This window comes from Montipora capricornis, chromosome 3 (genome assembly GCF_036669925.1).
Source record: "Montipora capricornis isolate CH-2021 chromosome 3, ASM3666992v2, whole genome shotgun sequence".
NCBI classification, from domain to species: domain Eukaryota; kingdom Metazoa; phylum Cnidaria; class Anthozoa; order Scleractinia; family Acroporidae; genus Montipora; species Montipora capricornis.
This window is the reverse complement of record NC_090885.1, coordinates 70,380,919-70,393,018: the sequence shown is the minus strand read 5'-3', so window position 1 is coordinate 70,393,018 and position 12,100 is coordinate 70,380,919. Positions and strand designations below refer to the sequence as shown.

The window sequence follows — 12,100 nt, the reverse complement described above, 5'->3', positions numbered from 1 at the left end:
TCTGCGCACTTTTCGTCACGGCCATTTTGAATGGCGAGAAGACCCTGGGATTGAGTGGTGGTGTGGTTCTGTCAGACTGTATCATGATGGTAAGGAAAGACTGCGAAAATCCTTCTTCATCCTTCCCATTTCATATCGAAAACCTTACTTTGCAGCTTAAACGAAGCAGATTAAAGACATATTTTTGTGTTTATTAAGGGTTTAAGTGGTAACCTTACCTTGTGTTGGCAAATTTAACGACATGTGTACTATTGTACGTTTTGACAGCAACCTGGAATAATTCTCCTCAAGGAGGGAACTGATTCCTCACAAGGTGTCCCTCAGTTGATCAGCAACATAAATGCGTGCCAGTTTATTGCTGATGCAGTACGTACAACGTTGGGACCAAGAGGGATGGATAAACTAATAGTCAATAGCGGAGGTAGTAGCTGTTAGGTTTGCCTTTGTTCTTTGTTATTTCGAATTCCTACTTTTGATTTCCTACTTTCTTTACTTGTAAGGGAAAGCTACAATATCCAACGACGGAGCAACTATAATCGGTCTTTTGGATGTTGTTCACCCTGCTGCAAAAACCCTTGTTGACATTTCCAAGTCTCAAGATGCTGAGGTAAATAGTGAAATTTCAAGGCCCATTTACCAGCATTTACACAACAGAAAATATGGCCTGCAAATGCATACGTATTCCCGGCGGTCGTTTCTCTTCCCTGAAAAATTGTGTCTGCAGACACGAGTTTGTAAACGATGTCTGGCATAACTACTTTTTTTCGGCCAATCACGTTGCATGAGAAAAGAGGCAGTCGGGTGATCTCCACACGATTTGTGTAATCGTTGTCAGTAGAGACCCTCTGAAATGATGAAGTAATGAATGCTGAAATCTAACAAGCTTTTAAAATCACATCAGTGCTAACCCATGTTATCCGCCATTGTTTTGACATGTGTTTACGTGGACAATGCGCAAGTACTTTGCGATTTGTGAGCCGAACTCTGATTGGCAAAGAATTTTACATCACAGAAATCGTTTATCAGCGTATGTCTGCAGACACTATTTTTGGGGGTAGAGATAGCCAGAAATACGTCTGTGTTCATAGGCTATAGCAAATAGTCACGGTTACAGAATACGGGGCCCACAATTGGCATATCATTGGATTATAACAAGAGCGCTTATATGTTGATCTTTCGTTCTTCAGAAGCTCTCTCTCCTCCATTAATAATTATTATTTGCAGACGCTGGCCCTGTTTGTCTTGCTGAGTGGCATTTATGTGGCATGTTTGAAAATGTCACATATAGACCTTATTCATATATGGCGGTCAATTTACGATTTTTTTGTCCAAGTGCAAATTAGCCGGTAATTGTGAAGAAGAGCTCCCCAAAAAACCTGTCGGCCGACTGTCGGTCAACTGTCGGCCGACAGTCGGCCGACTGTTGCCCAACTGTCGGCCGACTGTTGGCCGACTGTTGGCCAGTTGGGCAACAGTCGGCCGACTGTCGGCCAACAGTCGGCCGACTGTTGTCCAACTGTCGGCCGACAGTTTGTGTTATGTTTGAGGCCAAAGTGTTGGCCGACTGTCGGCCAACAGTCGGCCGACAGTCGGTGACCTGTTGGCAACCTGTCGGTAACGTGTCGGTAACCTGTCGGCGGGACAAACTAAAATAATCGTAAGCATTTACTTGTCTATTGCTTCTAAACTACGCGAAAAGAGCTAAAGGCAGTTCATAACGATACCTTGAGCAGCACTTATACTACTAATATGGCTTTTGTCCACTGTTTTAGCGTTGGCTAGCGATACCTGCCCACATTGTAAACATCATTCATACATACATGACATACCATAAGAGGCCGCGTTGCATTGTAGGTCGATTTGAAGGAAAGTGTTTGTCTCCTCTACTAACTATGTATTGATACGTAGCTTATGGTTTTCAGAGTTTTTAGCAGAGTTTTCGATTAAATTATCTTCCAATGCGATTCTTAGATTGTCTGGTGTGTTGTAAATTACGCAAGTGATATATCCTATACGCATCTGATAACAACCGATAACAGTTGATCGGTAAGTAGGTGAAGTCTGTCGAGTCATACATCACCATTACGGAATGTCACGTTAACTGCTCGTTTTTACCACAATTTTTCTTTTTTCTTAACCGATCGGTAACCTGTTGGTTAGCTGTCGGTAGACTGTCGGTAAGCTGCCGGCCGACAGTTGACCGACAGTCGGCCGACAGGATTTTTGGGGAGCTCTTCTTCACAATTACTACCAATTAGCCTACCAAGCCTCGATACCATACAGTGAATTGAAAAGAATTCTTGCTCTAAAATGAGGCTTGGTAGGCTAATTTGCACTCAGACAAAAGAAATATAAATGTGACCGCCATTTATGAATAAGTTCTATTGTCACTGGATTTGGTATCTTGATATCTTTGTCAGGTTGGGGCTATTTTTCAAGGTAGAGATCACGGGAAATACATCTGTGTTTGTAGGCTATAGAAAATAGTCACAGTTACAGAATAAAGGGCCCACAATTAGCATATCATTGAATAACGAGAGTGCTTGCATTTTGATCTTTCCTTGTTCAAAAGCTCTCTCTCCACCAATAATAATTATTACGTGCAGGCACTGGCCCTGTTTGTCTTGCTGAGTGGCATTTATGTGTCATGTTTGAAAATGTCACATTTTGTTACTGGATTTGGTTTCTTGATATCTTTGTCAGGTTGGGGATGGCACAACTACTGTTACTCTTTTAGCTAGTGAGTTTCTTAAACAAGTCAAACCATTCATTGAGGAAGGTGTTCATGCACAAGTTGCTGTGAAGAGCTTCCGTAAAGCAGCAAATCTGGTAAGTCTGTGAAGACACCCGTAACCACATATCTTTAAGAATAACTTCAGACTCCTTCCTGCTTGATACAGTTTTAGTGAGAGAGAGTCCAAGATTAAAAATTTTAGTTGTGCTGCTATTTGCGTGTGATTAAACAATTACTTTTGCTTCTTATTTTTAGGCCATTAAAAAAATTAAAGAAATTGCAGTACACATTAAGAAGGACGATCCTCAGTAAGACATTTATATTGTTTAAAATTTGGTTGTCTGTCTGCAGTAACCCAGCTTTGTCTTGTTTACAAGAAAATGAAATAATGAAATGTTTGCTTGGGTTTTATCAACTGCCTGCTCATCCCAGGTGGTGAGGTCTAGTAAAGCTGAAGCGCGGAGACCTTCGGCATCATTTCTCCTGTCCAGTGTCTTAAGTGCCTCTCAAGGTCATCATTCAACATGTCTTGGTGAACATCCGTTGCCTGGAGAAATGGCAACTTGCCCTAACAACATCATTTGCTATGTGTGTTTTGGTGAAAATCTGTTGCTTGGAGATCAGGCAACATGCCCTATCACTTCCTTCTATTGTTAAAAATGTCAATGTGAAATCATAAGTTTTGAATTTTACAGGGAAATGCGAATATTGCTAGAGAGATGCGCTGCCACAGCTCTTAGCTCAAAGCTTGTCGCTGCCCACAAAGACTTCTTCTCAAAGATGGTTGTAGACGCAGTTATGCTGCTGGATGACCTTCTTCCTCTTAGTATGATTGGAATGAAGAAGGTCAAAGGTGGTGCTTTGCAAGATTCAAGACTCGTCGCTGGTGTTGCATTTAAAAAAACATTTTCTTATGCTGGGTTTGAAATGCAGCCTAAAAAATACAAAAACCCAAAGATAGCGCTCTTGAATGTTGAGTTGGAATTAAAGGCAGAGAAGGAAAATGCTGAAGTTAGACTTGACAATGTTCAAGTAAGTGTTTCTTGAAAGTCTCCAGGCAACATTCCAGGTGACTTGGCACTTTTTGCAAAATCCCTGTTACTTCGGCATCTTCTCACTGAACCTACTACACTTAAATCATGATTTGAACTTTCCTTTGGTGAATTTTTGGTCACTTTGCAGAAATCCTATGTACGGAGCAGGGATGGAGCAGTGGTCAGAGCACTCGCCTTTTAGCAAACTGAGTTTGTTGGGTCTCTGCTCCGCTCTGCTCTGCTCTAACAGGTTTTTCTCTGGCTACTCTGGCTTAATTCTCCTTTCACCAAAATGACCATCATTTGAGTTGAGTTGAGTTGAGTTGAGTTAATTTAGTAGGATTTTTTTGTAAAGCACTCACTTTAGGGTGAAGTAGGTATCTGCAACAAAGATTTTTTATTAATTTCTGGCAAATAATTTCCCAAAAATCTAATTTTAAAAATGTTATTAATCATGAGCTTTTATATTCTCATGCTCTTAACCAAACCTTTGGGCCATGGTTTTAGAAGAATCCAGAGGATATGTGGTATTTTTATGATCTTTAGCCTACAATCTGTGAGAAAAGTTTTGACCTTATAGTTGTCCATTGTCTTCCAGTGATAATATGTTATCACACTCTCAGTGTTTGCAATTTGCGCTGCCCTCCTACTCCTCCTTGACAATGTCAGGTTTCACAGGGTTCAAAAGGTGCCCTTAAGAGGTCAACATTGAATGGGGCACTGAGGGGTAGCTTAAGTAGGTGCTTTAGGCTGATTGAATCATTGACATGCAAACAAGATGCCCTAATGACTTTTCTCCAGGATTGTAGTTTTGGAATCAGAACTCACCATACAACTCAGGTCTGGTTAATTGTGGCCAAAAAATGACCTAAATTTTGGCAGAAAGCATGTTGGGAAAGAAATTTGCTTGAAGCCATTAATGTTTTTTATTTTTCTGGTACAGTACAAGCAGTAATCAAAATTAAGGGATGAATGTGGTTAAAAAATAAAAAAATGTATTGTTGATTGCCTTATGTTATAGACCTGTTTCATAATGGCGGGCAAATAAAATATTCTTCTGTTTCAATGCTAATAAGCCTTTCTAGCCTCACTACGACGAGCAAATTTAAAAAGAATATAATTTGTTTCAAAATAAGGGCAGTACAGTAGGTCTAATTAACATAAATACAAGAGAATGTAAAGGAGGTCACCATTTATGAAAGTGGTCTATAAACAGTGTCTTTGATTGTGTTTTGACAGGAATATCAACAGATTGTTGATGCAGAGTGGGATATCCTTTATGATAAGCTAGACAAAATCGTTAAGAGTGGGGCTAAAGTTGTGCTATCAAAATTACCCATTGGAGATGTGGCCACCCAGTATTTTGCTGACAGGTAAGCAAATTTCACCATCTTATCTTGCTTGTAGGAATATGTTTATGTGGAGAGGAAGTTTGAATAAATAATATGATGTATAATAATAATAATAACAATAATATTACTTTTGTTTATCTCGTGATGTAGTAATTTGGATGGTACAGTAGATTGCAATAGTGGATGAAATGTTGCAATAGTGTTGAAACTTGGAGATCTACAATCTTACGTGACTGCATCTTCCCAAAAGGGAACATTTAAAACCCACAAATGACCAATTCCCAGCAGTGGCTTCATAGCTCAGTTGAATGAACGATATGGTATATGAGTAAATGAATCGTATATTGAACTGCGGATATGAAATCGAGTGAGGCTATAATCTTTGCAGTTGTGAGTGCAATTTAAGCAATTGTGTAGAGAAGCCTGAAAAGTTCAGTATTTCAACGGGGTTTGAACCCGTGACCTTGCGATGCCTGTCACGGCATAGCTCAGTGGGTTAGAGCGTCGTACCGGTATCACAAGGTCACGGTTCAAACCGCTTTGAAGTCCTGAAATTTTCAGGTTTCTCCATGCAATTGCTAAAATTGCATTCATAACTGCGAGGATCACAGCTTCACTTGACTTCGTAATATCTCCGGCTGAATCCTTTGGTATCATAGTCGCATATTGGGCAATTAAACCTCAATTTTTAGTCACCCTGGTACATCATAAAGCCGTCATGGGTGACCTGGCGACCGCCAAGTTTTAGCCCTGAGGAGTCATGAGGTATTGATTTTTTTTATTGTTTTAGGGACATGTTCTGTGCAGGTCGCGTTGTCGAAGAGGATTTAAAAAGGACCATGAAAGCTTGTGGTGGCGCCATTCAAACATCTGTGAACAACATGACTGACGATGTCCTGGGGAGGTGCGAATTGTTTGAAGAAGAGCAGATTGGCAGCGAAAGGTATAAAGTTATTTGACTATTCAAGCCATCATAAAAAGTAGCCAAGAATAGACTGTTCTAATTCTCAGGGGGTTTTATTAAACTGACCAGGTGTGCACACTCTTTCATGACTTTGTACAGCTGGTTTCACCTTTCCTTCTTGGGTTATTATATCAAAACAGAAGCTCATGACCTGGAAGCACTTAACTCTGGTTCAGAGTTAGGGGTTTTTTAATTTAAAAATTTGCTTATTAATTTTGTCTATATTTGGGCATAAAAGTGGTGTCCTTAAACGCCCAGCTTTGTTCCAAAGAAAAGATTTGCAAGGTACACGCTTCAAGGTCATGACCCTCTGAAAGCATTAAAAGTCCCCAGCTGCCAAATGCTGATGACCTCCTGAGCAAAATATTAACGAAACCCTTTCATTCTCCAACTTTCAGCATTGATCGTCCACTTTGTATAAGGACAATAAACCGTAGGCCTTGTGTGGCACGTTAAAGAACCCACACGCTGTTTGAGAAAAGCAGGGGATGAAGTGCCTGGTGTAGTGGTCTCACACCCAATCTGTTCTGGGGGTACCAGTGAAATCTTGTTATTACGATTGTGAACTGCACGGCTGCCATTCACTCCATAGAGCAGTAAAGTCTCTCAGAAAGTGTTGTACACTGGCCCTGTGTTAGTTATTGTTAATTTCAGTTTACAGTGTCCCCAATTAGTGCTCCAGCACTAGAACAATTAGACACTTGAATAAAAAGTTGCTTTCCTTTCCTTTTCCTTTCCTGAAAAGCCCCTAGGGAAGTGGTCAATTACGCACACCCTCACTCGCTCACTCGCTCACTCACTCATTCGCTGGCTGCTGCTTAGGTATACATTTGATGTCAAGCAACTGTTAGCAGTGTTGGCAGATTGTTCATAAACTCTCTCCATTTGTCTTACGACTGTTTGACATGATTGTTGGTTTTGATAAATAGGTACAACATTTTCACTGGTTGCCCAGAAGCCAAGACTTGTACGCTCATCTTGCGAGGTGGAGCCGAGCAGTTTATTGAAGAAACAGAGCGATCTCTTCACGATGCCATCATGATTGTTCGGCGAGCGATAAAAAACGATGCTGTGGTTGCTGGTGGTGGAGCCATTGAAATGGAGCTGAGCAAATATCTGCGAGATTATTCAAGGTCAATCGCTGGAAAGGAACAGCTCCTAATTGGTTCAATGGCAAGAGCTTTGGAGATTATCCCAAGACAGCTTTGTGATAATGCTGGATTTGATGCAACGAATATTTTAAATAAATTGAGGCAAAAACACTTCCAGGGTAAGGAATTGATACGTAGCACTTTACCAGTATAAAGGGAAAAAATGGAATTACGAACATTTCGCCCCCCAGCAAGTTCGACCCCCAGTCCTAACCGCATGTTGCCCCCTCCATACATTAAGTATTAAAATGCAACTATGATCAAATTTTTATCCCTTGAATGTTTAGGTTTATTATATAGAATTGCAGGAAAGATAAAAAACGCCATTTACCGTTTGGAAATATCTCCATTGGTTCCGGAGATATTTAAGTTTGAAAAATGTGTAAAATATGCAGGTGAGATTACTGATGACGTCATTCACTCAAGCCAATATAAAATCAAGTATATAAATAGAGCTATCTCGGTCAATTTAAGAGTCCCCATGGACTCGATGAGGATAAGTAAGTAAGTAATCTCGGTCAATTTGCAGCAGAGACCATTGAAACTTGGTAGGCGTATAGAAAATGGTTTCTATGGGAACTCACTCTTTTCCAGTTCCCTACAACCTGATTCAATAGTTTTGGTGATCATAAGCTAGGAAAACATTTAGCAAGGCAACAAACTCGACCTAACGTATTTATATGCTTGCAGGATCATGCAGAATAGGCACTATTGGCAAATATCAAAATAGAACGCCAAATGTGGCCAGCAAAGCTTTTAATATCAGGGAGGTCTGGAACCCCGTTTGTTGCCATGGTAACAAAACTGGTATGCTCATCTAGAATCTTACTGCAAAGAATCAAGCATTTCTGAGACATTGGCTGGGATATTTTTTCCCATCATATTTGATCATAATTCGTTTGAGTTGATGACGTCATCACTTGGCTAATTTGCAAATTTTGAAAACTTGAATATCTCTGGAACAAAAGGAGAGATTTGGAAATAGTAAACAGCATTCCTTTTTCTCGTACAGACTACAAGTTTATGTCTTTAAATGGCTTAGATAGGAAAGATGCGAATTTCGTCAGAGTGGCACTTGAAACGCCGGATCGTTTTCCTGGAGCGTAATGAGAAAAGAATATCCCGCCACATGACGGGGACCAAGTTTGCCAATTACCCCAGGCTGAATAACCTCATTTACTCTTTACTTCAACTCTGACTCTTTTAATTGTTGCTTTACAGTTCTGAAGTGGGAAAATCGTCGACATGATATTAGGGTCGATTGATTTGTTGGAATGATCACAAAGACTGGGGATCGAACTCGAAATGTGTGGGGTAAACTTAGAGGGGTCGAACACGCTGGGGGGCGAAACGTTCTGTTACCCAAAAAAAGGGTTTTATTGAACGAGTTTTAAAGTTGATGTTTTCGTCGATTATCAAACGAGTTGATGTGAGGTGACGTTTCGAGCGTTAGCCCTTCGCTCTGACGAAATGCTAACGATCGAAACGTCATCACACGTGTCGTTCTTACGGTGGTTAGTTACTTCAAATTTCTGCAAAGCAGAGTAGCATCATACTCCGGCTGACGATGTTGTGTTTTTGTCTCTGATATCAGGTGGTTTGTGGTATGGTGTTGACATCAATAATGAAGACATCGCTGACAATTTCGAGGCCTGCGTGTGGGAACCAGCCGTGGTGAAGACGAACGCCATTACAGCTGCTACCGAAGCGGCTTGTCTCATTTTGTCGGTGGACGAGACTGTCAAGAACCCGAAATCAGAAGGGGGCGGACCTCCCCCAGGGGGTATGGGCAGAGGGCGAGGTCGCCCGAGATGAGACTTTTTAACGTTAAGTAATGGAAAAAAAAAGAACATTGTTGTCTCGTGAGACATGACGACAGTTTAACTACTGTCCTGGTCTGCTAAAAACTGAGCGACTTGAATAAAAATGGCGTAGGACAACTATTGCAGTATTGATTTTGTCCTCTTCGTTGATAGCAATTTCCGGGGTAGTCTTCCACTTGATAAGAATTTGGTTTTATCAACGGAGTTGATAATGTGAATTGACCACCGTACAGAGATTCTAAAAGATGATTTTAGCTTTCAGAATCTCTGTACGGCGGTCAATTTACATTATAAACTCCGTTGACAAAACCAAATTTTTGTATACTACTTCCCCACTAACGCAGCACCACAGTTTCTTTAGAAACTACCCCATTCTTCCACTTGATAAGGTTGTGCTCGAATCACTCTAAAAACGATTAACTGAAGCAGGAGTTGATTGTTCCTGTTTTCGTTAAATAGATGGTTTGCAACCATCTCTAGAGACACATAACAATGCTGTAATGTACAATGTACAATTGCTGGTGGACAAACAAAAGGATCTAATGAGAGGTCTTTTGTTTTAGTCCACCAACATGGCGGTGATGACGTAACCTGAACCACCAATTCAGAAAGGCTTCCTTGTAAGAAATTTCTTGGGGTGCAGGGGTGGCGCAGTGGTGAGAGCACTCGCCTCCCACCAATGTGGCCCAGGTTCGATTCCCAGATTCAGCGTCACATGTGGGTTGAGTTTGTTGATTCTCTACTCTTCACCGAGAGGTTTTTCTCTGGGTACTCCGGTTTTCCCCTCCTCAAAAAACCAACATTTCATTTGATTTTCAATTTTGTGGGTTCTGATATTCCCGCGATGAGTGAATCAACGAGTGTAATGATATATGAAATGAATCATATTGAACTGCGGATTTGAAATCAAGTGAAGCTATGATCCTCGCACTGTTGTGAACGCAATTTTAGAAATTGATTTCATATCCGCAGTTCAATATATGACTCATTTCATATATCATTTCGTTCATGTATTCGTTTCATTACGTGAACATGTGAACCCACAAATGACTAGCTCCCAATATCATCAGTGGCTTCATAGCGCAGTTGGTTAGAGCGTCGTACCGGCATCGCGAGGTCACGGGTTCAAGCCCCGTTGAAGTCCTTCATTTGTCAGGCTTCTCTACGAAATCGCTAAAATTGCGTTCACAACTGCGAGGATCATAGCTACACTTGATTATTTTTAATTCCAGAGTAACACGATTACGGAAGAAGGTATTTAGGAATTTCATATATCATTTCGTTCATTGATTCGTTCATCGTGGGAACATGTGAACCCACAAATGACTAGCTCCCAACATTATCAGTGGCTTTATAGCTCAGTTGGTTCGAGCGTCGTAGGTCACGGGTTCAAACCCTGTTGAAGTCCTGAATTTGTCAGGCTTCTCTACGCAATTGCTAAAATTGCGTTCACAACTGCGAGGATCATAGCTTCACTTGATTATTTCTAATTCCAGAGTAACATGATTACGGAAGATATTTAAGAATAATGTCAAGAGGCATTAGAAAATTATAGAGATTTGAATCAACTTAAGACATTATCAAGCGATTTCTCAAAAAAAGATACAAGTTTGAATAAGGAAATGTTCACACTCTTACAACTAGCCAGCAGCCACCTGGCCCGGGGAGGAGGGGGTACTGCCATATATGGGCTATATAAGTATGTGCCGCAGTGAAGGGTATGGTTTTCAAGCAGTTTACTCTAGCATAGGGTATATAAATCAGAGCGTTTGGTTCTAGAATAGGGTATCATTTTTCACGAAACTGACCAGTCGCCTGAAGATTTTATCAAGACTAAGGAAACCAGAAATTCCCGCTCAAAAGTATAAAAAAGTCGAGTCGGCAAAGTTTAAATTTACGCAACTCAGCCTCAACAGTGTCGATAAATGGCTATCATGAAACACTTCTGGATTCTATTAACTGTCAAGTATCGGTATTTAGACGGAAATCAGTGGGAGTTTACTTTAGTATTCAGCTGAACTAGTAGCTCTGGTATAGGCTAAGGGTTCCAGGGTCCCAGCGGCACATCCCCACCCAGAAATTCCTAAAGTACCCCCCCCCCCCCCACAGGCCTCACTATCCTAAGTATAAAATCAGTACTTTACGTTAAACGTTGGCCAAGATTTTCTTACACACCTTTTGACTGGATGTGCTTAGAGGGTGCATATTCAGAATTACAAGGACAAATACTGAAATCAGTCTTTGCAGACATTACATTGAAACTGACGGATAGTGACTCGTCCGCTGGATAAAGTTATCTGGCCTTTGGGCAACTGGTGCCTGCCTGTTACCGGTAACGTTAACGCGATTTCATATCTCTCTGTATTCTGCTTTGCCGCTTTTCGTGAGAGCAACCAGTTTGCCCTCCGACCATAACCAATTAAAACCTAAATTGTGTCAGAAATATCATTCAACATTCTGTGCGAAAGTTTCACACAAAACCTTTGGAAACCGGCCGTGTAAAAGTTCGAGGCGAATTTTCACGAGGTAGGTTTCATTTTACACGCAAACTGTATGGATGATGGCTGCATGACTCCTGGAAGATTTCCCCATACAAGGAAAAAATTCTACTCTTTGTTCTGTTCCTCGATGAGGCGAATGTAGTAATTTTATCCTCTGCAGCACAAACTAAAGCGTGGAAAGTCTTTTCAGATTTATATTAACCAGGATCTCGAATACATCGTTCAAAATGTCTTTCATTAGGTCAGTGTCCGTTGCGCATGTTACGTGCAAGTAAACATTTTTATTTTCAGGTTTCTTTTTGAGGAATAGATCCCGGATGTAGCTAAGGCCTTTTTCGGGGTCGGATCCACCTGTAAGGAAAAACAATAATATTGATGTCACTTATTTGTTTAGTTTCGTTTCGAGTGAAGACAAAGGCACAGAAATGTACTAAAATGTGAAAAGCAGGTATGAAGCATGCGTAGAAACTTTTTGTGCTCGTGAAACCCATTCAATCTCGTCACCAGAGCTGTTCTCGTTTGCGCATAACTCGGTTATATG

General features: G+C 40.8%; 2 protein-coding genes across 3 annotated transcripts in view; one reads left to right on the top strand and one right to left on the bottom strand.

The window, feature by feature from the left end:
- The first annotated feature begins 6 nt into the window (after positions 1–6).
- LOC138043868 (T-complex protein 1 subunit eta-like) lies at positions 7–9,175 on the top strand. Its single transcript, XM_068890363.1, has 10 exons — positions 7–89; positions 268–421; positions 501–607; positions 2,704–2,829; positions 2,990–3,042; positions 3,430–3,766; positions 5,008–5,141; positions 5,911–6,063; positions 7,014–7,354; positions 8,830–9,175. Exons 1-10 carry the CDS (start codon positions 84–86, stop codon positions 9,048–9,050), a joined length of 1,632 nt encoding a protein of 543 aa, XP_068746464.1. The 5' UTR covers positions 7–83; the 3' UTR covers positions 9,051–9,175.
- Positions 9,176–10,602: 1,427 nt separating this feature from the next.
- LOC138043866 (G protein alpha i subunit-like) overlaps positions 10,603–12,100 on the bottom strand; it is a 14,233-nt gene continuing 12,735 nt past the window's right edge. For both annotated transcript variants that reach the window (XM_068890360.1, XM_068890361.1), the window contains one exon: positions 10,603–11,910. In XM_068890360.1, coding sequence (XP_068746461.1) covers positions 11,726–11,910 — 185 coding nt within the window. In that variant the 3' untranslated portion in view covers positions 10,603–11,725. The remainder of the gene's footprint in view (positions 11,911–12,100) is intronic.

What these genes read in the sequence shown, in the direction of transcription:
- LOC138043868 (XM_068890363.1), top strand. An exon ending in CCAAGTCTCAAGATGCTGAG is followed by an intron (nt 608 to 2,703) that starts GTAAATAGTGAA and finishes TATCTTTGTCAG; the next exon opens with GTTGGGGATGGCACAACTAC. An exon ending in ACCCAGTATTTTGCTGACAG is followed by an intron (nt 5,142 to 5,910) that starts GTAAGCAAATTT and finishes TTATTGTTTTAG; the next exon opens with GGACATGTTCTGTGCAGGTC.